This window comes from Aspergillus japonicus (genome assembly GCF_003184785.1).
Source record: "Aspergillus japonicus CBS 114.51 unplaced genomic scaffold BO86scaffold_23, whole genome shotgun sequence".
NCBI lineage: Eukaryota > Fungi > Ascomycota > Eurotiomycetes > Eurotiales > Aspergillaceae > Aspergillus > Aspergillus japonicus.
Genome location: NW_020291660.1, coordinates 297166 through 322185, shown reverse-complemented (window position 1 = coordinate 322185; position 25020 = coordinate 297166). Strand labels below are relative to the sequence as shown.

The following is a 25020-nucleotide window of genomic DNA, read 5'->3' as shown; positions in this document are numbered from 1 at the left end:
CGCTATTAGCCGATCCAGGGCCGTACGTTCGTCTCCTGGAGTCTGAGCCCACCGCCTCTACCTTGCGAACGTGTGGTACTGTACTGTACAGTACCTTTGTTCGCCGGTCGGATTGATTGTCCGTGGCAGGACTCAGGGAAAGTACAAAAGTAAACATTGCTCATTGCATATACCAAGTGCAGAGAACTCTTTTCTTCGCGAACTACACAGTCCACTAGCCCAGGGCGGCTTAGAGCCCAGCCCCCTTCTTTTCCGATACCGAAGTAAGTGTGAGGCTTACTAAGGCGTCAATTGGATGATGAGTGCTTTTTCTGAGAAAGCACGTCAGCACACCTTTAGCCGCGGGTGACTCTCAGTCACCACTGGGCAGCAGAGCAAAATACTCACAAAACATTTCACCTAGAATGGGCTCGTGTCCGAACGGTCATGGATTGCTCGACGCTCTTTGATTCCTGTTGCATTTATTATTTATTGGTATGAAGTCTCGCTGAGCAGCGACCGTTTCTCGGAGCTTGTGCTAGCAAAATGTCGCCCTTGACTCCAACAGTGAGCGACAAGACCTAAAAAATCATTCCACTTGACTCTCGAGCAAGATCTGTGCGAGATTGACTTCTTCGACATCAGATTTAGTCGGGCCAGTGGCTCAAGGAGAGATCGCGACGAGGCAGGGTGCGAACTGTGGTGATCTGTTTCCCCTGCTCAGCCCAGCGTAGTGGGCGGAGACCTCTCTCGTGCTAAGAACCGTAGAGGGCTAGAATCTGTTAGCGAAATCGTTTTGGCAAAGATGGCAAAGACAAATGACAAGAGTTTTGTTGTGTCTGACCTGTGCTCTTGCTACGATTGAACAAGACAACAGGTGCATCGTCACACCGCTTGTGCGGAGTGAGAAAACCTAAGGACTGGACGATTACCCAAGATGGATCTGTACATACGAGTTCAGGGCCCGTTGGGGACTTAAATATTCTTGAAAGGTTCTCCTCACCGCGCGTAAGATATGGATCGCCTGGCTTGATATGAAGGAGGCCAAGTGCATTGACCAATCAATGTCGAAGCTCCCACTTGGCGGATGATGCTCAGGGCTATTAGTGCCCGCCACTGTTTCAGGGCCCCTCTAGACTTAGCCATAGTTCTAGGCGAAGTAGAAGACAGGCCTGGATACGCAGCGCTTGCCTTAGAAGTCTTTCTTTTCTTCTTTTCTTTTTACATCTTCCAAGTCGGCTTCCCATGGCCGGAACGTGCCCCTGTATGCGGCTCCTTTCCGCTGGTATTACTGGATGCCCGAGTGTGACTTGTCACTCCCGGGGTACGCGGAACATAATCTAACTTTGGAGACCTAAAAGTCAATTTACCTATCAGTCAGGAACACTCGACTCCAGCTGGTGTAAATTGAGCCAGCCACTCCACGCAATTACTCGAGTTCGGGTTCTTTCTCTAACCAACTGTTCCCAAAAGGGTATATTGAAGAGGTGGATCTATTGCAAAAGCCAGATATTTTGGCGAGTAACTACACCAGGCAGTGCTTCGCTGTACTCTACTACATTGATTACCTCTTCCCACTCCACTTGTCGTAGATCAAATAGATTTGGTGACCGTCACTCGCCTACGTGTAGGTCATGGGTGGCAAAACAAGGACCTGATTGGGCCTTTGGGAACGTAGAAGCCAGGCTCTACAGGTGCCCCACCGTCCACGAGGAAACTCCTTGGAAGCTGGCGGTAGGCGCCTTGTCCCCAAGTGGCTGTGTCAAGTGACTATGAGAAGCTCGTGAAGGAGTGCATTGGCGTCGCATTCAACCTGTCTCCAGTGATCGGGGCGCTCGGTAGCCTCAAGAGATTTGGCCGGAATCGAAAGGATGGAAGGGTTGGGAACTCGAAGGTCAAAGGGTTGGGAAGCTGGGTGATTCCATGCCCGTAGAGACTTGACCCAGTCACCCAGTCTTGGTGGGAGTCGTCCGTTCCTTAGGAAGTGGTTCTAGTTCCCGTCGAGCCGCTGGGCAGGGTAGCTCCACTCGCTTATTGAAACGGTACCTGGATTGAGGATTCGACAGAGCTTTGATAGAATACCCTTTGTGACAGACAAAGAAAGCAGGATCATAGGGGCTATCCCTCAGCCACCTATGATGACAGTCACCCTCGTAATATTTCTTTTACACTCGCAGGTTTCCTATGTGTACTCAGTTTTCCTCAATCGATCAGTCATAGGTATTCAAGATTTCAAGTTCAGTTCTACTATCCTCAAGATCTTCCAAGGTAATGTATGGTATTCATCACAAGTATTATTGCGGTATGGGGCAAGGCTATGGGTGAGATAAGGAAAGAATGAGTAGGAAAATTCACACCATGACATTTCGCCTTCTAGCATACTGGAAGTCTGTAGACTCCTAGCCGTAGGTAGAGAACGTCACTACGACAACGGCCACAACGCTTGGACCTGACAGCCTAGTCTTCGAATCCCTGCCTGTACTAACTTGTTAAGCCGTAGCTTCAATTTGATAGATCGTAGGCAATAAGAAGTTCTGTCGGAGGAAATTCTTTCAAAGATGAAGGAGGGGAAATGTGCCTCCTACTAGAGCCACAACGCATCCACGAACATCTTGCCTTGTGTTCTTTATAAGGCTTGTCCCCAAATCTGCTTGTATATACTCCTATAAGTTTCGCAAGCTTTCGATCTCCTTTATTCAAAGCACAGTTCTATTGTCACATTACGCAAAGCCTAAAACCTATTCGGTGAAGGGGTGTCTAGCTTGGCTGAATACGGTTTGAACCCAGGCAGATACAACCTTGCTTGACATGAATCCGACCCCCTTTGTTTCCTCAAGTTCGCTATCCATCGATACATATAATCCCAATGGTTCCCTCGAAACCTCGAGACTGGACGAGCAGTTTTTGTGTGGGGAAGTATTGGATAATGATATATTCAATCAAGCAGCAACAATTGACCCTCGGCTCACCAGCCTTAACTGGCAATGGAGTGCGGAGTGTTTGGGAGTTGAGACCGAAACTATGCGATCCATGGACAGCTTTATGAAGAATTCACAAGGAGCCTCGTACCCAAGTGAAGGCACTTCTGGCTACAACGCGCAGACAGCAACAGCGACCGGTCAGATAACTTCTGCTCAACCCTTTCATGGACTTCAATATGAGGACACTTCAGCAGCGAACACTTGCGACAGCGGTCAGACTGCAATTGCGGAGCAGGATCGCAGGTGAGTCCGACATTGTATAGCCTCTCCGATGTTCTTCAACTGACCATTCATGAAAAGCAGCATAGATAGCGCGCTTCCAAAATGCCCGCACTGCGAATACACCACCACAAGTCGACGAGGATGGAATATAGACAGACACATCCAGGACATGCACACCTTGCCTCCTAAGTTCTACATGTGCCAAGAACGAGGCTGCAACCGTAAATACAAAAGGCCGGATAACCTGAAAGCTCATATTCGAAAAAAGCACGGGACTTCCAGACCTGGGAATGGTCGATAGAATGATAAAACAGTCCCTCTCCGGCTTTGGAGAAAACATGAGGAAATCATTGGCATGGAAGAGTTCACCCATGTCTAGGCTCTGATCTTGGTGAGTCTTTGGGGGGGACGAGTACTCAAAGACCCCGAAAGATGAAGCGTGCAATGCATGTATGTATTAATATGGTGTATCTTTAAAACTCCAAACGTATTATGTGTTTTGTATGAAACCAATAATCATTATATTCTTGATCAAACTCCTGCAATTGTGACCTTTACGGTACTTGCAACTGTTTTCTAAACTGTTACGTAGTGTATGCCTATAAGCATACAGCGGCCGAATGAACAAAGTCGAGCTAAGGAGAGCCAAATCTGAACAGTGGCTTGGGGATGTCATAGTCATTTTACTGACCCATGCAATAACTTGACCAGATATGGATTCGCACGATGATAAGCAGTCTCAAATGCTATCATGAATACACATCCATTTTGCTTGTTTGGACTTGCTCCCACGATCGTTGACAGAGCGCCCCTTGCATCCGAAGTGGCACCGACAGATGACTCCCATCTCAGCCTGAGGCAGTGATACTTGATTGGATATCGATGCCTACCATGCCGAATGCCTCAGGCATAATGATATGACCAATCACTATGTCGGGGAACGTGGGTGATCGATGAATTCAGCTACGTGAGGCTATCTACAGGCCGAGAACTAGGTAGCTAAGAACCACTGAGGTCAGCGGTGAGCAGTCTGGCTACCCAGGCTGCATCGCCATCAATACATCCACGATCAGTCATACTTTTCCCCTTCAGCCTATCGCACAAGCCGTCGAGCCTGGGCTAAAAAAAAAAGCCATAGGTGCCTCAGGCAGAGAAGTTATGGGCTACTAAGTATCTTAGTGCCGAGTATACATGGAGGAGACTACGAGGCCTCATAAAGCGATTCATAACTAAGATCTTCAAGGACCCTATGCGTACGAGCATTGTTATTCTAGATCATATTGAGCATTGTGCTGTTCATCTGGTCATGATACCAGGTATCACCTGATGTTGCCCGGGTATCTGCCTGTAGGAGTCGGTGTGGGGCAGGATGCATAGATCAGCCGGCGAGGCAGGCCTGGCCCGGTCTACCAATTTTCCCCTCCGGACTAGGTCCTACTCGAGAAATACGTGATCAGTGCAGGTCCTTATCAGTTATTGAGGCCAGTCAATCGGCAAGGCCTTCAGTCGATGTTAAGTGCAAGCCTACACTCATCAGGGACAGAGTCTCAGCAAACGGGTCCAATCTGTATTCTGAATATGGGCGTAAAGGAAGACCACTTCGGGTGAGCCGGGCGATGTGGCTGAGATATGCAAAGACATTTGCTTATCTTCTGTGCTGTCAGCTCAGCCTTTATACGGATACTTTCCACATTTTCCCGTACACAAGCCTCTGCACCTGGATTACTGCGTAGGGAGTCAATTAAGTTGTGACCCTAGGTCGGGAGCCCGTTGGGTCATATATGTCCGGCACTAACTTTACAGAGAGCACCACTCACCAATCCTTTCTAGCTGCCGCTAAACAAGCAGGGATTTCGAGAATGATGAAGATGGCATCTTGACACCAGCCGTTTCACCACAATCGCATCAGCCTAGCGTTCCAGTCAAGTGACTCGCGTTGACAGTCACCACCTGATATTGATTCTTCCCCACTACAACATATTGTAGATCGTCGCAAGATCTAACAAGAGAGCAATGTTTTGTTCAGAATAACATTGCGCTTGAGCCTAATAGCGCGCGAACACCGACACAAATACTGCACTGATCCGTCGGGAAGCTTCGCGGTTGTACAAACCAAAGCTAAGGGTATAACTTCTGTACTCTGTACACGCATTATATTATGTATCAGTTGACTCTTGGGAGGGATGCATAGTGCTTATGTAGGCTACATAACCAATCATTAAAGCACGGAGAGGTTCTGAGAAGGGTCTGGTCTCGCCACCAAGGGGTGGATCGCCAGGGGACACTAAGCATGCGCGACCCGCCGATCCACTTATCGACAGCCGCAAACTGCGACCGAATTTGCTGCTGAGAAGCTCGAGAACGTCATAGCACAGGGAAAGTGCCTGATAGAGGAAAACTTTTAACCGCAACCATCCAGGGCAGATACGTCACTTTCCATGATCGCATCAGTAGGATGACCACGGTTCGGATTTCGGGTTCCGGTCCTACCCTGGACTGTGTTGTGAATGGAGAAACCCTAACTCGATTACAAGCTCGATGATCGATGATATGTCACTGATCGGATTGTGTCAATTCTTTGAACTTTATTGGCTTTTTATTTCGATATCTTATTGCTTTGCGGGTTGAAGAAGAAATTTGCAAGCCAAACCTTTCCAGAATGCTGGGTAGGAGCTGGTGGTGAGAATTCAAGCATGATATCATAAGCATTCCATGTGGGCCTGCCCCTGCTGACCGTCTGAATTCCACAGAACGATCATTCGCTCCCTATCAGTTCTCTAGTGCCATAGAGTTCCATCAGAAGCTCGGTCCAACGCTACGGTGTCGCTCGTGTGTCTATGACACCATCAACAAAACCGGAAAAGTGTCGTGACAACCACACACATTTCCTGGCTCACCATCTAGACTTCTCTTCAGCCAAGCGGATTAGATTATCTATCCAGGAAAAAATTGTTTTGTCCACAGCCCAGCGCATCACATGCCATCATTCAGTCAAATTACTATTGCCGAGAATGAAATCGTTTCTTGGCCCGTGGTGTTGTGTTGGTCGGAGACCGAATTGTGGATCGGCACCGCCAAGTGGAGGCCGTGCCGACCCCCCATCGGGACCAACGGGAATCAACCGGTGGAGGTCGAGGGGGCGAACTATGACAACATTCCACAGTCCAGCATAGCATGCGCATCAATTGCCCTAATAGTACGACGCATCGACGTAGCATAATGTACACATTCGAGTACAGGAGTAAATAGTTCATCTCTTCTAGGAAAGTCCCACGACCTTTAAAAATTCTTTCTTCCCCGCCTCCCCCTCCTCTGCCCCGCTCGCTCCACGTTCATGGTTCTTTTTCAACCCCGAACTTCCCTCTTCGATATGAAATTTTGCTACTAGATCCTCCCTCGATACGCTAATTCTCGCACAGTACAGTAAAGGCCTCGTACAATGGCTGACCCCTTAAGCCGGGCCGAATCACAATCACCGAGCAGTACTTTCTCCGACAAGGAGAAGGGCAGCGACAGTCAGGACAGCGGGGACCGCATCGTACCCCCCTGGCATGGAGGTGCTGAAGACGAGGTTGGCTCGCTGCGTTCGAACGGAAAGCGGGAATTGAAGGAAGAAGACTGCTACGATAAGCTGGCCTACTGTTGGCCCCGGTGGAAGAAATGGACGTACCTCGCGGCCATCGCCTGTGTCCAGGTGTCCATGAACTTCAACACTTCCGTCTTTCCCAATGCTGTGAAGCCGCTTTCCAAGGCCTTTGGCATCGGCCAACAGGAGGCCCGAACGGGACAAATGATCTACCTGATCACGTACTCCGTTGGCTGTGAGCTGTGGGCGCCATGGAGTGAGGAATTCGGTCGGTGGCCGATTCTCCAGCTTTCTATGTTCCTTATCAACATCTGGCAGATCCCGGCTGCTTTGGCCCCGAACTGGGGTACGATTCTGGTTGCTCGTGGATTGGTAGGCTCCCACCCGGACGTTCGAAATCGAAAGTTCGGCGACTAACATGTACATCATTATAGGGCGGAATCTCAACTGCAGGTGGTAGTGTCACTCTTGGTTTGATTGCAGATCTTTACGAGGCCGACACGCAGCAATTTCCTCTCGCTTTCATTGTCTTGTCATCGTGTATCGGAACCAGTATTGGTGGAGTCATTGGTGGTCCGATTGAGCGCTGTAAGTGATGACCCTAGTCTGGCCTTGTAGCAAGGAATAAGCATTTACTGACTGTCTCCCATCAGTCCTGGACTGGCAATGGTTCTTCTGGATCCAGCTCATCTTCGGTGCCGTCACCCAAGCCATCATCTTCTTCATGCCCGAGAGCCGATCCACTATTCTCATCGACCGCGAAGCCAAGCGCCGCCGCAAATCCGGCGAAGACCCCAACATCTACGGCCCCAACGAATTGAAAAAGCCTCGAGTGTCCCTCAAAGAGGCCGGAAAAATCTGGGTGCGCCCATTCTACATGTTCCTGCGCGAGCCGATCGTCCTCTGCCTGTCGCTACTCTCCGGATTCTCCGACGCGCTCATCTTCACCTTCCTGGAAGGCTTCAGCATTGTCTACTCGGAAGGCTGGGGCTTCGGGGTGCTAGGCCAGGCGTGGGCAGTCATCCCAATCAACGTCGCCTACGTGATTGCCTACTTCTCGTACTTCCCCTGGTTCTGGCGCGACGAGCACATCCGCAAGACGCAGGGCGACGATGCGCTGCCCCCGGAGCGACGGCTGAAGTGGCTGCTGTATCTGGCGCTGCTGGAGCCGATCGGACTATTCGGGTTCGCCTGGACCTCGCTGGGCAAGGAGTATGGGGTGCCGTGGATCGTCTCCATGATCTTCTCGGCCATGGTCGGCATCGCCAACTACGCCATCTATCTGTCGTCCGTCGATTACATGGTCGCCGCGTACGGTGTGTACTCCGCCTCCGCTACCGGCGGCAATGCCTTCTGCCGTGACCTGCTGGCCGGTATCGCGGCCATGTACACCACCCCCATGTACACCAACATCGGCGACAAGTTCCACGTCGAGTACGCTACCACCATCCTGGCCTGCCTGTCCTGTCTGGTCGTCATTCCGATCTATGTCTTTTACTGGAAGGGCCCGCAGATCCGCGAGCGCAGCAAGTTCGCCCAGACGCTGGCCGCGGACAACAAGGCGAACCACGGTCATCGCGTGAGCAAGGCTTCCAGTGTGAGTCGCTTGAGCTCGCTGTGAAATCTATTCGTGTGTTGTCTCTTTCATCTGTTGTTTCTCATTTCTGCATACATATTCTTCGGACCATTGTACATACATACTCATGGGGGTGAAAGGAGATGGCTTGCTGAATGTTCAAAACTCTTCGAGCTGTCCATTGGTTCCCGGTCGACATGGTTCAAGGAAGGGGCCATGATAGGAGAGAGGGATATCATATTCTCATTGGGGCTTACTAGAGGGCCTTTTCCCAAGATAGCGAGACTCGAGCGTTTTAGCTCTCGAGTTCCTGCCCAGGTCATGGAACGTAATACGGTTTTGCCCGAAGCGGTGCGCTGATCCGGACCGTGCCGTAATATTATCCGCGTAAGAATATTTAGTACTAGTAATCGGCAGCCAGCATGTCGCCTTATTCTGACATTGAATTCATTATGTGCTACTTTACTTCGTGAAGGGAATCAGGGGCAAGACTATTTTGACAGCGGTGATTGGTCACAAACACTGCAAACCGTTGGCATTCGAGATTCATCACGGCATGTGGTCCAGGAACAATGGAATTATAGAATCATGGAATTAATCTGATGAACAGGATATCAAACGTCTCCACATCAATCTGGGAATCATAACAGAATAAAGAGAGAGCTTCCAAAGTCTGCCGAGAACCAAATCAAAGAACGAAACCCCCGTGGAACCCCAAGCAAGGCCCAGGCCACACGCTCCATTAAATCTGGACTAAACCAATTCAGTTCGGCCGGGTATTGCAATATCGACGTACGCGTAGCCGATGCTCCAGCAAATTATCATGACGGTTGAACAAGCGGCCGCATTCAGGGAAGAGACATACATACGATCCAGGTGCAAGGTGGGTGTGCCGGATGTGCCGCCAGAGGTCAGCCTCTCTGTTGAAGGCCGGGCGGCTGGGACAATCCCTCCAGTCACACCAGATGCCGGTTACGCTGCTGCTTGTGCTGCTATTCCTGTCAGAGAAAGGGGGCCAGTCAGCTTCGACCGGATCTCATGAGTCTCTTTTATTATTAGACGATTGAAAAAGGGCAACGGTACCTGGGCCGGCGCCGATTGATGCTATGAAGACAGCCATCACTACTGATGGAAATGCGAGAGGTGGGGGGCTCAGGAATGGCTTCTTTGAGGGTGCTGCTGCCGCTGCCGCTGGCCCTGGTTGGAGGGGAAAGAGAGATTTGGTCGTGCACTCTCTGTCTAGCTTTGCCGGGTGCCGGGATAGCGATGATATTTTGGCCGCTGGGGCCACTGGCAAGTGTGTGCTGCGAAGAGTGCGTCTGGGCCTCCATGGATCAACAAGGTACGGCACCGCGCCGGGGGAGAACTCCGTGCCGAGGGGGGCCATAGTCCATTGCATCGAGGTGTTCAGGTACGTTGGCGTGGGCGTGAGCTCGGAGGGTTGAGCAGTGGGATCTGGGTGCTGTGGAGGAGCACTTGTACCGAGCAATGAGTTGGTTGCCCGTCTCGCAGGTTGGAAAGATGCTGCCATGGTAAGCGCCCTGAGGTCATCTTCCGGGGTATACAAGTACGAAGGCACTATGCTAGGCCACCCACCAGGCAAACCCTGGGTGTCGGCCATGATAGTAGTCAGACAAATGTGAGGTTTGGGTGCTCGGGCTTCGAGAAGCTGCCAGATAAATGAGCTCAAATAATTACAAAGTTTCCGCTGATGTTACGATTTATAGCGATGAGATGGCGAGGTGTCACGGCGATTGCTCTGGTGCCGGCCCCTGACAGGACAGGCACACCAGAAGAGCCGCCTTGCTTGCAATTTACAAGACCATACAGCAAGCCATGTTCACGGTGACCTTCCCTCGCTGTGTGTTGAGCTGAGGGTGGGATGTACGGGTACGAAGCAACGTTACGGGTTTCACAAATGTGGGATTGATACGAGGACTGGGAAGGAGGAAGAGGTGGCACACCCCGGGAGCCAAATGACTTCACAGCCAGTCCCAATGATGTTCTGTCCAGTTTCACAGCATTAGCCAGGCTAATCGGGCGAGACGAGACGACACCACCACTAGGTGTTATTGGCTCTGTGCTTGGTCACTGGTTCTAAACTACGGCTCGGTGACGCCGATCTGATTTACCCCATCATTGGGATAAATGGCCGCAATTAAGCATCCCTCCTGTCCAAACCGTCGTCTACCTTGTAATCAACACCCGGGCTCATCGCTAACAGCCAAGCAGTGACAAGTCGCCTGATAGTGCATTGCCGACGGCTGCATGAGCCTATATATCTACCCCAGTCCTGATCGCCCCATGGGTGGAGCGATAAGGTAATTACAAGGATGACTCACAATTGAATGTTTGCCTTAATTCCTCTCTTGGCTCTGCATTTCCATCCACGGAGCTTCACTGGCTGGTTTACAGCGATCGTGAACCTGCCTTCATGCATGAGCCTTGAAGGCTCCCCAGCAACCGAGGCATCTGATTGGTCCATCCTGCGCGATTTGCGTGCAAAGTGTATGAAGGTAACTTAGTACCTACTGGTATGAGATAAAATTTGGTGTGTCTCATATTTCCAGCAAGGTAGACTATGTTAGAATGGGGTCTGCATTGCGGTTCGTGAGAAGTGAGGAAGCGAGCGCTTCTGGATGATACGTTGCGCAACGAATAGTCTCGGTGTTGAGATTGCACCTTTTTTTGGTCGCATCTGAAGTAGTTCTGCCAGGATCGGCCACAACGACACCTGTCATTGTGGATGGGCGATAACACTAAACCCACGGCATGTAGGCGAGGCTGACAGCTAGGTATCTTCTACATGCAGTCTGCCTTGAGTGGAAAGGGTTATGTGTGTTCAGTTACTGTTGAACAGTCCGCAATTAGCTCGGAACTTTAAACTGTACCCTACATGGGCTTTCTACGAATTGCTTCGGGAAATCTTCTTTACTTACCGGTCCTTGGCCGTCTGCGAATATTGTGCTCCTTGTGCATGGCAATAAGCACTAGCTGATTCCTCTTCGCAGATGATGGGGGTGGCAGTAGAGCCAGAGGGATGTGCGGGCCATTGAGGTTGTCGATTTAAAGAAGACGGAAACATTGTGCTAAAGGAAGGAAATATATTTCAAATGCGCCGACTAGTAGTTAGTTACCTAGCAGTCCACACAAGCAGCCCGAGGATGACCCGTGCCACCACCATTGATATACGAGCATTTGCTTGATGTTCTACCACTTCATTTATTGATATAAATGTGCATGGCTAGTGAGAAGAGAGGTGAAGGGCAGGATGTGCTTTGACATGAGGAGGACAGGATTATTGGTGAAAGTTGCAACATAGGATGAAGAGTGAAAAGGCAACCATCACAAGCAGCCCGGCTAGCTCAATCGGCAGAGCGTGAGACTCTTAATCTCAAGGTTGCGGGTTCAACCCCCGCGTTGGGCTTTCATTTTTTGTCCAGATTGTATCTCAATGTCCGGTTCATCTCATGCTCCATTTTTTCCCAGTGTTGCACAAACTTTTCTCAAGTCCCCACTGCTCCGCTAACAAGAAAGGTAGGCGGTGGCAGAAAACACAGATGTGAATCCTCAATCGGCAGGTAGTCAGCATCAAATCAAATCACAGGCAGACGTTCATTTTTACCACCTCACCATACAATGGGCCTTACGCCTTTCATGCCGGGCTTGGTCAGATACTGTGTAGTCCGACTATGATATCAGTCTCCATACTTATCTCGCACAATATAATAAGCTTTGAACTTTGAGCATGGTCTCAATGGCTATATCTCCTCTATGATCAACATTATGTGCAGCTGAGAGCAAGGAGTCTGGTTCAAGTGACCATCTCGAGAATTCGATGGTATGTTTATCTTGCACGGTTAAATGACTTTAAACATCACTCCCGTACTTTAAGGCTTTTCATCTGCCGATATATCTCAAGCTACGAATGTCTTAAGCACATACGACCACAGGGTGTGGAAAACAGGGCTTCCCGTCCGCTCAGCCGTACTTAAGCCACACGCCGGGAGGTTAGTAGTTGGGTGGGTGACCACCAGCGAATCCCTTCTGTTGTATGTTTTTTTTTGTTCAACATTTTTGTTCCTAAGTCCCTCATGAATCAGAGCAGCTTTGCATGGCGCTGTCTTGACAAGTCCAGTTCTCGAGCCGAGACCTTTGCCCTCGCAGAAGAAAAATAGTCCGAGATCTAGTTCGTAGTACTCACTGATCTTGTTGTTCAAGATATCATAGACTCCGACCCCAGAACTCAATTGCTCAACGGTATGGGTAGGTGGCTTGCTGAACCAACTGATCTACCACTGATACTTGTCCAAGACCTCCGTGCAATCATAATACCCACCCAAGGCCTCCGAGCGCCATGAAAATCATTGAATCACCATGTCTGCCATGGAGTCAATTGCACTGTCTTAAATGCCACGCCATAAGAATTGTCGTCCTAACACACCCCTCTTCTCCATCTATAAACCTTCACATAACTCACAATGTTCCCCTCCGCAATCCTGGTCCTTCTACTCGCATTCGACATTCAGGCATACCGGATTCCCGAAAATCTCATCCAAATCTACCACGACCACAGGGCAGGATGTAAAAGCGTCGTTGCCTCCGGCTTCAACGACGGCACCAGTGCCTCGAAACCCACCCAGTACTGCGGCGACATCGCCGGGGCGTTGTTCATCAGCTCCGCCGGCGGATATGGAGACATGGACGTCGACTGCGACGGAGTCTCTTCGACCTCGGGAGGCTGTCGCAACGACCCTTCCAAGCAGGGCCAGACCACCTTCCGCGATCAGCTCCGACAGTACGGGATCGGCGATCTAAACGCATTTGCCCACCCCTACGTTGTCTTCGGAAACACGAACTTCGATCCGCAGCAGTATGGTGTGCAACCGCTGAGCGTAATGGCTGTTGTTTGTGGTGGACAATTGGTAAACCTGTGCCCCCCTTTTGCAAGATCCTCTTTCCCTGAACAAATGGTTCAATTACTTGATTAACCTAAATGCATGGCGCTAGCACTACGGTATCTGGGGCGATAGAAACGGAGGCAGCAAGACTGGGGAAGCATCGCTCTCGATGGCGAGGTTGTGCTTCGGGTCATCGATGGACGCAAATAGTGGACATAATGAGGCAAATGTTCTGTATATTGGCTTCACAGGGGGCAACGCGGTACCGGGGAGCAGTGCGGCGTGGACGACCACGACCCCGGAGGACTTTGAGCAGAGTACCATGCCTCTTGGAGACTGGCTGGTCGCTGGTCTGAAATCCTGAGAATTATTTGTGAGGTTGTAGTACCAACTTGGTGGACAATACGGTATTGGCGTTAATCGGTTATAGACCAACGAATGTTACGTCTTTTGGGCACGAAATATCATGATCAATCAAAGCATGTATTATCCAATACGTCTAAATTTATCGCGTCCGACAGAATGCAAACATGTCACTCCACTGCATAGCTAATCTTCGAGATCCCCTTACTCCTCGAAATCTTGCGCACCTTCGCCGGCCCACAAAGATCCGTCGTCTCGACATGCGTCCCGCCACACGGATAGACCTCCGCCCCGACAATGTGGACAACCCGAAATTTCTCCCCAGCAGGGACGCCCAGCGCCTCCCGATCGGGGATCAGCCTCTCCAGCCCCTTCGTCCGAAAGTCGTCCTCATCCCACCACTCCACCTGCACCGGCAGCTTGGCCGCCAGAAACTCATCCACCTTGCCCTGGATGGGCTCCTTCCACTTCCCGTCGATCAGGCCTCGGAACTCGCAGTTCGCGAGATCGGGGAAATGCGAGGCTTTCAACTCGTCGAAGTCCGCGACCTCGTTCTCGAGAAGATGGCGCACCGCGGAGCCGAGGACATGGCCCGCTGTGTGCAGCCGCGAGTACAGGAGTCGCTTCTCGGCGTCGATCGCCTGCTGGATCGAGTCTCCGGCCTTGAAGACTGCGTCGAAGCCAACGGTTGCCTCGAACCGGCCGAGGTGGAGGACTTGGCCGTCGCGGGGGGCTTGGCCCATCCGCACGGCTGTGACGGTGAATTTGGTGGCGGTGGACGTGTGGCTCATGGTTCCCACGTCGGAGGGCTGGCCGCCCCCTTGCGGATGAAAGATAGTCTGCTCTGAGATGACAATGTGGTCTTCATCGGTGCCTTGCTTAAAGAGGAGGCGGTTGGATTCCTCGAGGGCAGAGAAGGGCAACACGGCTGTTACGGTGGTGTCAAGCGTGTGGAGTTTCGCGTCATGCTGGTAGGCAAGGAATGTTCGTGCGGCGTTGGAACCCATTGTGATGTTTTTTGCTGCAGTAGATGGAGGCAGATGACGAAAAGAAGCAAGGGCTGTTCTTAGCATTGAGGTTCTTGGGGAATGTGCAGATGTGGCAGTTCTTATCTGGATGGAGTTGCAGCGATCGGGAATGGAAGATAGATCGGAAATACCCCAGCGTCGGGAATATCCCCGCTGCCAAGACGGATCATCCGAAGGGCGCGAAGATGACATGCATAGCTTATGTGATGGATATCACAACAATAGTATCTAGGCTCTTTAAATCGGTCGATTTGATTCTAAGCATACTTTGTCAGCTAATTGATTCTAGACTCTTAGTATGGCGGATCGTGCATAACGTACCTGAATAACCATTTATTCTCATGGCTCAAACTCCTAATTTGTCAATCTTTGCCTGTACTGAGCATCTAGCTTATTCCGCATTTGTCCCGTGATCAGTCTCGTGCCCAATATTCAGCATATGTATCGCGCGTAGATATTTTCAGGCAGCCTGCGCTTACTCAAGAGTGCTTGTGATGAGTTTTGGTTTGTTTTCTCTTCATGTTGTTCTAGGTTTGATATGGCATCTGTGGGGCAAATTCGCTCGGTGTATAAGCACAGATCACGTGGCATATGCTGATATATCTTAGTAGTATTAACAGAAATCAGGATCTCTTGGAGCGAACGATCGGCCAGATCAGCATTCTTTCGACCGAGCGGTGGAATGTTCTCATCAAGCATGTCTGACTGAACACTCCTACAAGAGCAATACAAATTCAGAGGGCGAAAAGCCATCAGGCGTTAGCACAGTAAATATCATACATATGTCTGGATAGATCACGACCACCGAATCAACCCTAGAAAAGAGAAGAATGGAATGTAGCCACCAAAGAACCGTCCGATCACCCAAACGTGAGCGGGCCAATATCAAAGAAATCCTCGCATTTGTTCTGGTTGTTGAGATCGACCCATGCGGCGTTTGCCCCAGGGCTTACTGCTCGCTGGACATTCATATTCCCATTTCCGTCACTGTCTGTGGTCAACGTCGCGCCTCCGCTGGTGCAGGGACCGCATTTAACAGCCTTCCAATTTTTGAGCTGGATCAAGCGAACATTGAAGTTCGTGTTTGGGGTCCCTCCCTGGAGGACAACATTGGCAACAAGCTTGTCTGGACTCTGCTTCCACAAGGTCGACAAAGCCGAGTTTCCGAGATTTGGCATCACCGATGATATTGTGTTAGAGATGTCTTCTGGGCTGGTGTAGCGCCTGAAGTGAGGGCAGCTTGAAGGGCTAGTGAGGCTAGGAGATGCGTCATGATGGATAGCTATAGATTCACAGAGATGTGGTTCTGTAGGTGACGCTTGATGGTCAACACGCGGACTGTAGGTCGGCTGTAGGCGATACTATCTGGGTGTCGTGTTGCCTGCAGGTGGTGTGTGTTGTAATCTGTTTATGTCTGCATCATAGTGTGACGATGTCGCCACAGTTGTCTAGCACATCTGGGATGAAAGATCGTATGACATTTGGAGAAGTGTGGCTTTAGATATGAAGAGTCGAAACACGACGCTGTCAACCATGTTCTTGACGAGTCGATGCGAAGATCCAGCCTAACTGTTCCAAGTGCTGGACCCTAACTTGTCGATTACATACGCACTATTCCGGGTGGAAGAGTCCTAGATCACGGTTTAGTATGAGTACCTCTCAATAACATCGCTGCTTAGATTATTTACCGTCATTGGTACTTGCTGGTGCAATTCACTGTGTTCTGGATTGTTGTCGCCGCTGGCTTGCGAACCTGAGCCCAAGGCGATTGACTAGGCTCATTAATCAGCCTATTTCTTCCCGAGCTAGCTCGATAAAGTCTCTGACTGCAAAGCTCATGAATAGCATTATCAAGTGGTTCCATGGAACAATTTGATATCTTTCCAGACTCCGTATACCAGTGGGGACTCCGCTGGGACGGGTGCATCAATTTTACCCTCTTTCCATGGTTAAGGTTTCGGGAAGGTCAAAACAAGAGAGAAAAAAATCTTCTTCCTACGTACTCCGAGTCTCCGACTGAAAAGCATTGTTCTGCACAATTCAAGTATAGCCTCCGCCGCCTCATTACTAATCTGTCTCATTTGTTTTGATAGGGAGACAATCTAGCTTCAGAGATCATATTTGACAGGCGACATATTGAAGGTCGAATCCAGCCCACTGCGAATCTCACCCCCAAAATTGCTGAGCTATTGTAAGTATAGTATACAGTGGCAGGATCCAACCATACGTATCCTTCACACTTTTCACAGTTGCGAACCATTCCATTATCAATAACATGTATGCCAGTCTTCGAAGCTCCTACTGCGAATGATGTTTGGGTTGTGGACCAGAGCTATAGTCAGTACGCCGGGTGGTTTGTTCTCGACTGTCGCGCTGTGCCCCGAGACGGGTTGCACAGAAAGTGAATTTCCCACTCACAACAAACACAAACTTAAGTCACAGATCAGAAAGTCTTCATTCTAAGCTTAACACAGCATGGACAAGTCACTTTTTAATGGGCAATACATTAACAACAACCTGATCATTCGTAGGGGAAAGAAAGATAGGGCATGTATTTTACCGTCATATGCTTACAATACACTATACGTCATCCAGGAAGCTCTCTCTCTACCTACCAAGTACTAGCGTATCGTCCTGTCATCCCCGTCATCAATGCTCAGCATCGCTTCGGCGGAAATGCCCGAAATATGAAACCAAGCCCGAAGTGCCACCGAGCTGGTCGGACAGAAAAAGAAAAAAAAAACGAAAAGCCAAATACCAGATACGTACTGCGTAATCGTCTCCCATTTGACTGTCCTCTAACCCTAAACCTACGTGACCATAGGTGCTGTGCTGGCCACCCGAAGAGAGAGAAAAAAACCCAGACGGGTGAGGCTTGGGTGAGAAAATGGTGCCCCGCCGACCCGGTATGTGGGTCCGCTGAGGTTCGGTCAGTCTCCGACATCGAAGATCGGGACTCAGAACCAGGCTTTGCATGCCGGAAAGAAGAGAAGGGCCTGCACATTTTCGTTCGATATCGGGAGATCACGGCATGCCGAGTAGGGTGGTCTCGGAAAGGGGGCTACGGGGGCTACGGTTTTGCCCGATCTGACGAGAATTGCCTTGCCCTGTGTGTAGACTGGGAAGAGGATTTCGCTAATAATAATAGGTGAAATCTCCTCAGGGGGGACGAAGGGGGAACTATTTGGCAGATTTTCACACAGTTGTCTGTGTGTGATGAAATCATACCGAAAAGAGCATCGAATTCGCCATGTTGATGGCGGTTAGGGTGATGATGTTGTTGTTGATGATGATGCTGAGGCGAGTACAGGGGCCCACCGGTGAGGCGTGAGGCTTGGTTGGGAGGGGGGAGGGGGGGGAGTCAGGGCAGAGTTTTGCTCTGACTCTCCTGGGAGTGGCAATGGTCCATGGGTTACAGCCGGTGAGTTGAAATTGCCTAAGGCTGGGCGTCTCTCACCACATTCGGCCAGCATAGATTTGAATAGGGGTTGAGTATCATCAACTGCCAAGTCTGGATGGAATGAATGTATATTGATTCAACTATGGCTATATACTGATTGAAAAATTTGAAAAATATAGAAGAAGATAGACTCGAAGGACAAAGAGATAAACGACAACGGCGGACAAACACACCATAAAACACGGGCGCTCAACTATGTATATGCATATATAACTCGCTTCAAATGATAACAACCGAGAACACACAGAGTTTTGGGACTTCATGCATCGTGGCCGACGAGGGAGATAGATCATTCGAACAATTCGGACACATCCTCGTCCCGTCCTGGCCACATGATCCTCTTCAAGAGAACAGCCCTAACCGTACTCACGAAGACGAAGATGAACATGCAGATCACGCAGAGGGACATGCCCACGCCCACCCATTTCAAGGCGGCACTGTCCAGTGACTTGGCCAGGGTGATGGTGGCGAGAGTGAGTCCGGTGTTGGGGAAGACCATAGCCCACCAGTTGAGGTGGAAATCGTGGGGAGGTGCCCGGACAACCGAGCCGAGAGCGACGCAGAAGAACCAAATGCTCAGAGCCCAGAGGAACATGCCCGCGCAGACGGCCAGCACTCGCATAATGTGACGGTCGTCCATGCCACCGTCGCCCAGGATACTGAAGCCCTCGGGAAGGCCGTTGGCCATGCCGATGATAGCCAGCAGCGTGAAGGCAGGGGGACCGACACAGATAAACATACCGGGACGGTGCTCGCTCGAAGGGATTCCCGTCTCCATCAGACGCCCGATGTAGTGAGCGTACATCATGAAGCTGATGCAGAATCCGAGTCCCTGGAACGTGATGCCGGCAACGATCATGGGCGTAGCAGACACCGCAGGCTGATAGCTGGAAGCGGCAGAGGCAATGGTTCCGCTCAGCATGATAGGGAATGCCGGTAAGATCCATGATGGCATCATAGTCTGCAGAGGGAACGTGTGGTAAGAGAAGACAAAGGAGTACTGGATCACTGCCGAGGCAAACGTGAAGATACAGTACGCCCAGAAAAGGCCCTCGAGAGCATAGTTAAGGCGGTGGGTGTCTTCAGTAGAAAAGTACGCAGATAGACCACTAATCATGGTGGCGATAGAGAGCCAGAAGGTTGGAAAGAAGAAGCCCTCTCGGTCATGGCGGAGAGAGTCCATCAGGTTGTTGTAAAGAACAAACCTGGTGATCATAAGAGAGCCGATGATAGTAAAGAAGACAAGATTGGCTATGTAGACCACCAGGCCTATCTCCTTCAACCCCGTGAATTGATACGGCTGGTTGCGGAGAAGAAGGGCCAGTCCACCTGCGCTCATGGTTAGGGTGTACCAGGCCCAGGTGAAATGACGCAGCCGTTGGCGGATGCCCAGCTTGACGAATTCCTGATGCTCATTATTGCTGATAATAGGAGATTCCTGAGACTGAGAGACCTTGGTCTCAGGGTTGACGGACTTCTCGCAGGCGTGGTTCAAGGTTTCCACGTCCGAGATGTATGGACTAGATCCAGTACTGTGGTCGTGCATTGTTGTGATTGTTTAGGTCTCCCCAGAAGGTGAAAAGGTAAGAAAGAGATTTCAGGCAGCAGGGGATGACTACCACTGATAGTGGTTGAGAGACACCGACGGGAGACGTTGCAGGGAAGAGGAAAATCTCAAACAGGCTTTCCAGAATGCAGGGCTGGTATGGCTACGTTGAAAGGAGCGAGACGGCCTTTTATTCAGAGCGAGTAATGGGGCCACAAACGTACCGTAAAAATTATGTAAGTAAGCCCCAAGGAGGGGCCCACAGGACAACAACAACGCCGCGGAGAAGAACTGCCGGTACGTGTCACCGGGGTGGTATGAACATAAAACTTATGGCATGTAGGATGTTCATAATAAAGACAACGTGATTAGAGGAAGAAAAATTAAATCATGAGGAGAGAACTACAAGAGCATCCGCTCATCCTTGTCCTTGTGCTTAACAAGAATCTGCATCAGTGCCTACGCAGGATTTGCTTACATTAAGACCCCATGGGCCGCTACGATGGCCGTTCTGACCTCGATGGGCTAGAACAGTCATGCATCAGAGCTGATCTGTAAAGGAGATCATCGATTTCTGGAGATTTGTTCGACATCGCGGGGTGCGCTAGACCTGCCCCCCGAATCCCACACATCGAAAGAAAAGGAGACAGACATAAGCGCTGCGGTATCCCCTGACGTACTCAGGCGTTACTAGGGGTATCGAAGAGTTCCTAGGACGTAAATATAAGGAATCGTTGCGCTGAGTGTGCGCCAGGGTGATATCAACCGAGGATCAACCGAGATGCTTTCTGATGACTGCCGGCTTCGACCAGTATAAGGAAGATGGTAACCCTGACTGATACTTCATTTCCAGAAAATTCGTGGTGGTCTACATATCGGAGCATCAGACCTGTAGAGACCTGTAAGTCAGTGGACTTATGATGGTCTACCAAGGAGAGGGGAGGAGCAGATGTCGGTTTGCCGTACGGGTATTCGGAAGCCGAGTACGGTACCTTACCGAGTCTATGGTACCTGTTGCAATGCCAAGTGACTCTTGTTCCAACTCCAAGCTTCGGTCAGGGACTCGGGGCCCACTGTGGCGGGACGGCTTTAAAAATCGTCCGGCCAATCGGACCGGTGACAAAAGCATCCTGAATCAGACTCACCACATGGGCCACGGCACGTTGAGCATTGGAAGGAGCTTGTGTGGTGCAAATGAATTGGTTCGGGTGGTGGCAGATTATATCACGCCTGCCGGCAAAAATAAATGCGTTGTGAGTGCATCCGATATAATGAGGACACCATTTGTGGACGATAGTGGAGGTTACTATTTCTCGGCCGATAAGTTCAGCTAGCTATAGAGAAGAGAATAATAAATGAATGGTCTAGCCAGTAGAATGCAGTGCTATAGAAAGATGAAAAGAGCAAAAAAACATACAACAGAAGGGATTTGCTGGTTGTCACCCACCCAACTACTAACCTCCCAGCGATAAAAATAGGGTGGGTGCCGCCGGGTAAGCCGCTTACCCCTTAGGGTGATTCAATTACGCGGGCCGGCGCCGATTTACTGGGTATATAATAAATAAACAAGTTGCTTATTTAGAGGAGTAAAGAATTTGTATAAAAAAAATAAGCTGCTTATTCTCAACCTATAACCTAAAAGACTTTGAGTAATAATTGGCCTTGTGATTTACATTTTAAACACCGGCTTTCTTAGCAGTTCTGCTAAGCTACTTCTACCGCAAAAAATATTGCTATCCAAAACACCCAGATTATTAAAATAACTTGGTTCAATTAATTAAAAGGTATAATCTCTACTGAAAGATTAAGGTAAAAATTCTCCTTTACCAAAGCACCAATCCTGGTGGTTGGTTCTAGTTAGATTATACTTTAAAAAAATAGATACTTGGGCCTAATTTTCTTTATTTCTATTAAATCATTTATTTTTCTTATTAATATGCCATGATGCCAGCCTGGAGCACCTTGCTTACTACTTCATTGGTACCTAAAGCCTTAGGGAATTAACTGGCTGCAAGGCTGCTACGTTAACGTCCAGTCCGACGTGAAAATATGTCATCATTTTCAGCTATTTGTCTTGAGCCGGCAACAATGGGAATGTGTTAGCTTCGTGTTGTGGATGTTGATGGCCCAAGGCACATCGGATGGCTTGGGAAAGTATTTTAAGACTAGCTATCCGGGCAGATACTGTACCGAAGATTGTACCCTCGAAACAGAACTGGCATCTTTCCATGCTCTTGTTGAAGCCGCGATCTGTTCGAGCGACGCAGCCGAGGGTCTGTAACTTGGGGTTTGTGGGGCTCCAACAAGCGCGGGTCGATCTTCGGACCTATGGAAGAAGCGGGAGTATCGTGCCTGACCTACCACCAGATCCTGCAGATTCTACTGTGCTGTCCACAGAGCATTGGCTCTGGTTTGAAATCCAAGCCAAGGCAAGATCCGCGGGGAAATCCATACTTTTTTCTTACGGCCTTACCCACTGGCTGGGCTGTGATTGGTCCAGCTTACAGTGGATCATCTCAATCCTTTCTGAATAGGGCCGGGGCTGGATTTCCGTAGTCAAGAATTAACCCCGTTGCCAAAATGTCTGCAAAACGCCAACAATATTGATATGACATGTGTCAGGGCCATTCTAATATGAACTGTTGACCAGAGTGTATTTACCTAGCTTGATCTGCGATATACCTACGCACACCGACTACCAACTAAGTGCCATGGCCAATACCCTGAAGCATTTCTTGCACCAGTAATAAACTATAATTATGATTGAAGTAATTCGGCAATTATATATCACACGTCCACCTTTTTAACCTAGTAAACATATCGGAAATGCAAGTTCTCGCAATCTGTTAAATCCTTAAATGCCAGCCGATCGCGCTCGCTCTCATCCAGATCCAACGCCGCACGCCGCTTATTCTCGCAGTACCATAGCACAGCAAGCGTTGAGGCAGAGGCGATTGTTATACAGTAACTAAACAGAGGCGGTTAGCATTGACTCCCCAACATAGATCAAACCGAAAAGGAAGTGTAGTGGGAAGTCTCACCAAATAATCAGCCCTGTCCACAGCTCGGGATAATGGTCCGCCTTCTGCTGACTCTTAATGAGCTGCGGCCCAACAATATTACCGACACAATACGCGACAAAAATGGCACTGGCCATGAAACTCTTCTTCGTCTCGCCCGTAACATTGCTCGCACCGAGTGAAATCGTCAGTCCAACAACAGGCCCGAAAAACCCGATGAGCGAGTACCCGGCGACAGGAGTAACGGGTTTATGGCCCCAGGATGACTTCCAGATCATCACGAAGCCGGCGATTACGGGGAGGCAGCAGGACACTAGCAGTATAATGCGGATGTTGCGGATGCGCGAGCAGATCCAGCCTGTGAGGACGATTCCGACGCCGGAGATTGCGCCGAGCGGGAATTGGAAGAGGATTGCTTGGAGAGAGGAGTAGCCGAATGTTGCGACGATGAGGGGGCCGAAGCCTGAGACGGCGCCATTCACGGTATAACTATAGTCCAATTGTGTGAGTAGAAGTGGATGCTATAGGTTTGGAAATGGGAGGACATACGCAGCAGCCATGGTCAACGCAATCAACCAAATCCGCACATCCAGCAGCGCCTCCTTGATCTGTCCCTTCTTCAACTCATGGCTCTTGACACCCAACTGACTCGCCCGCAGGCGTTCAACAGCAACAATACGCTCCTCAGGTGTAAGAAACCACGCGTGCAGGGGGTCATTGGGCAGAAAGAAGCACCAGATTCCGAAGAGGAACGTCAGCACACCGGCAAACACATAGATATACTGCCACGGCTTCAATGCGCCGCCTTTAATCTGCGCAAAGCCGTAGTTGAATCCGCCGCCGATGATCGTGAACCAGCCAGTGCCGGACCACCACCAGCTCTGGCGAAGCGATTGCTCGCGCTGAGTGTAGTATCCGCTCACCGTTACCATGAAGCCTGTTGGGATGATTGCTTCGGTGAAGCCTGGTGCGGTCAGTACACCTGAAGACGATATGATCGCAGAATATGTGTACCTAAAAAGAACCGCAGCGCAAGTAATCCCCTCCAACTAGTAACCCCCGCCGTGGCCGCACATACAATCGCCCATAAGATAACCGACGGACCAAGGACATATCTCGTCTTAAAATACTGCAAAAGATACGTCATCGGATACGACCCGGCGAGCTGCCCGAAATAGAAGATAGACGTCGCCCAGCTCAACCGCGACGTATCAGTTACTGGCGGGGTCACGGAGGTATCCGTGACGGACAACTGCAGGTCCGCTGTCATACCGAATAGCGCGGCACTCCCGAGAATCGCTTTATCGTAGTAGACCAGTCCGTACCCAATGACCATGGCGGGCATGAGGAAGAGGTCAATTTTGCGCAGGACGCGACGCTCGATCCCGGGGTCGATGGGGCGAGCTTCGTCGCCCAGAGCTTCGATGCCGCCTGACGCATAGATGGTGGTTTTCTCGTTGACATTCTGGGCCGCTGTGTGGGAGCCGGTAGCATCCATGCCGTACGAGGAAGCCATGCTGTGTTGTAGATAGTTGCGATCGACGTCTCGCTGTCAATGCATGCAGCTTCAAAAAGAAATGTTAAGCTTAAGTAGGAGCATGTCTGCAGCAGGAGAACTTTTCCTCTTCGCGACGCGGAATCGGACTAGATTCGAACTCTAAATGACATCTTTTAGGGTTAGCGGGGATGACATCAACGGCGCCAGGGATGAGCATGCTTCATCTTGTCTGCGAACGCCCTGGCTGCCATGCATCGTGCCAGGGGAAATTGCACGGTGTTCCAATTTGCCATGTGCAGCCTCTGGAGTTTATTTCCATCTCAATATCAATGACATGTTCGTATGACTGAACATGTTTACCATTCCAACGCCAATAAGGGCCGGGAGGCAATCACCAACCAGCTTCCAAATATTTAGTAGACAACGGCAATATAGACTGAGTTCACGGTTACACTACCAACAAAAACCTGCAACCTTGGAAGACGAAGTATAGAGCAAATCAATAATGAGCCATCCCATATCTCCCTCAGAACAATCTAACTGACAACGCCACCCTCACTTCAAAGCCCATGACAACCGAATCCCGACGAGGCTCAACATATATCGGGCTTTGTGGGGTTTGAAAGTGGAGCGATATAGATGGTTCGGGATTTGTTTTTGAGATAAGCAAACGACTGATGTAGTCTTCTTGCACTGGTATTTGCCCGGAGAGGAAGACGTGATGAGGTAAGTTGATGGTGTGCTGGGGGAGATGTTTGAGGGATCGGGGCTAGTGATAGTAAGTGGAGAAACGGCTGGATGTATGGGATTGTCCGGGTTTAAGAGGGTAGGAGTTGGATCTGTACCTGACAAGTTGTCTC

The 25020-nt window shown here is 50.1% G+C and overlaps 7 protein-coding genes, 1 non-coding gene and 1 pseudogene across 9 annotated transcripts; 3 read left to right on the top strand and 6 right to left on the bottom strand.

The window, feature by feature from the left end:
• The first annotated feature begins 6470 nt into the window (after nt 1-6470).
• Nucleotides 6471-8555, top strand: BO86DRAFT_362217 (sugar transporter). Its single transcript, XM_025669902.1, has 3 exons — nt 6471-7140; nt 7203-7356; nt 7422-8555. The coding sequence occupies exons 1-3, from the start codon at nt 6622-6624 to the stop codon at nt 8387-8389; spliced, it is 1641 nt and encodes a 546-aa protein (XP_025527869.1). The 5' UTR covers nt 6471-6621; the 3' UTR covers nt 8390-8555.
• A 724-nt stretch (nt 8556-9279) lies between these two features.
• Nucleotides 9280-10328, bottom strand: BO86DRAFT_91338 (uncharacterized protein). Its single transcript, XM_025677793.1, has one exon. It carries the CDS (start codon nt 9963-9965, stop codon nt 9381-9383), a length of 585 nt encoding a protein of 194 aa, XP_025527868.1. The 5' UTR covers nt 9966-10328; the 3' UTR covers nt 9280-9380.
• A 1370-nt stretch (nt 10329-11698) lies between these two features.
• Nucleotides 11699-11771, top strand: BO86DRAFT_t134. Its single transcript has one exon. It is a non-coding gene; the product is annotated as a tRNA-Lys (tRNA).
• Nucleotides 11772-12825: 1054 nt separating this feature from the next.
• Nucleotides 12826-13609, top strand: BO86DRAFT_430035 (annotated as a pseudogene; the record flags this gene model as incomplete). Its single annotated transcript has 2 exons — nt 12826-13269; nt 13355-13609. Coding segments are annotated over 2 exons (699 nt in total).
• Nucleotides 13610-13760: 151 nt separating this feature from the next.
• BO86DRAFT_389219 (putative alanine--tRNA ligase) lies at nt 13761-14704 on the bottom strand. The gene has a single exon (XM_025672071.1). It carries the CDS (start codon nt 14613-14615, stop codon nt 13779-13781), a length of 837 nt encoding a protein of 278 aa, XP_025527867.1. The 5' UTR covers nt 14616-14704; the 3' UTR covers nt 13761-13778.
• A 792-nt stretch (nt 14705-15496) lies between these two features.
• On the bottom strand, nt 15497-15814 carry BO86DRAFT_399502 (uncharacterized protein; the record flags this gene model as incomplete). The annotated part of the gene is made up of 1 exon (XM_025673632.1): nt 15497-15814. One exon carries the CDS (start codon nt 15812-15814, stop codon nt 15497-15499), a length of 318 nt encoding a protein of 105 aa, XP_025527866.1.
• Nucleotides 15815-17841: 2027 nt separating this feature from the next.
• On the bottom strand, nt 17842-18150 carry BO86DRAFT_91324 (uncharacterized protein). The gene has a single exon (XM_025677792.1). The coding sequence runs from the start codon at nt 18107-18109 to the stop codon at nt 17900-17902; it is 210 nt and encodes a 69-aa protein (XP_025527865.1). The 5' UTR covers nt 18110-18150; the 3' UTR covers nt 17842-17899.
• Nucleotides 18151-18272: 122 nt separating this feature from the next.
• Nucleotides 18273-19792, bottom strand: BO86DRAFT_389218 (tellurite-resistance/dicarboxylate transporter family protein). Its single transcript, XM_025672070.1, has one exon. The coding sequence runs from the start codon at nt 19640-19642 to the stop codon at nt 18386-18388; it is 1257 nt and encodes a 418-aa protein (XP_025527864.1). The 5' UTR covers nt 19643-19792; the 3' UTR covers nt 18273-18385.
• A 2658-nt stretch (nt 19793-22450) lies between these two features.
• BO86DRAFT_362210 (MFS general substrate transporter) lies at nt 22451-24160 on the bottom strand (the record flags this gene model as incomplete). Its single annotated transcript, XM_025669901.1, has 4 exons — nt 22451-22610; nt 22684-23183; nt 23208-23626; nt 23677-24160. 4 exons carry the CDS (start codon nt 24158-24160, stop codon nt 22451-22453), a joined length of 1563 nt encoding a protein of 520 aa, XP_025527863.1.
• Between the last annotated feature and the right edge of the window lie 860 nt (nt 24161-25020).

What these genes read in the sequence shown, in the direction of transcription:
- BO86DRAFT_389218 (XM_025672070.1), bottom strand. Translation starts at nt 19,642, where the DNA reads ATGCACGACCACAGTACTGGATCTAGTCCATACATCTCGGACGTGGAA.
- BO86DRAFT_362217 (XM_025669902.1), top strand. Translation starts at nt 6,622, where the DNA reads ATGGCTGACCCCTTAAGCCGGGCCGAATCACAATCACCGAGCAGTACT. An exon ending in TTCTGGTTGCTCGTGGATTG is followed by an intron (nt 7,141 to 7,202) that starts GTAGGCTCCCAC and finishes ACATCATTATAG; the next exon opens with GGCGGAATCTCAACTGCAGG. An exon ending in TGGTGGTCCGATTGAGCGCT is followed by an intron (nt 7,357 to 7,421) that starts GTAAGTGATGAC and finishes GTCTCCCATCAG; the next exon opens with TCCTGGACTGGCAATGGTTC.
- BO86DRAFT_91338 (XM_025677793.1), bottom strand. Translation starts at nt 9,965, where the DNA reads ATGGCCGACACCCAGGGTTTGCCTGGTGGGTGGCCTAGCATAGTGCCT.
- BO86DRAFT_389219 (XM_025672071.1), bottom strand. Translation starts at nt 14,615, where the DNA reads ATGGGTTCCAACGCCGCACGAACATTCCTTGCCTACCAGCATGACGCG.
- BO86DRAFT_91324 (XM_025677792.1), bottom strand. Translation starts at nt 18,109, where the DNA reads ATGCTGGCCGAATGTGGTGAGAGACGCCCAGCCTTAGGCAATTTCAAC.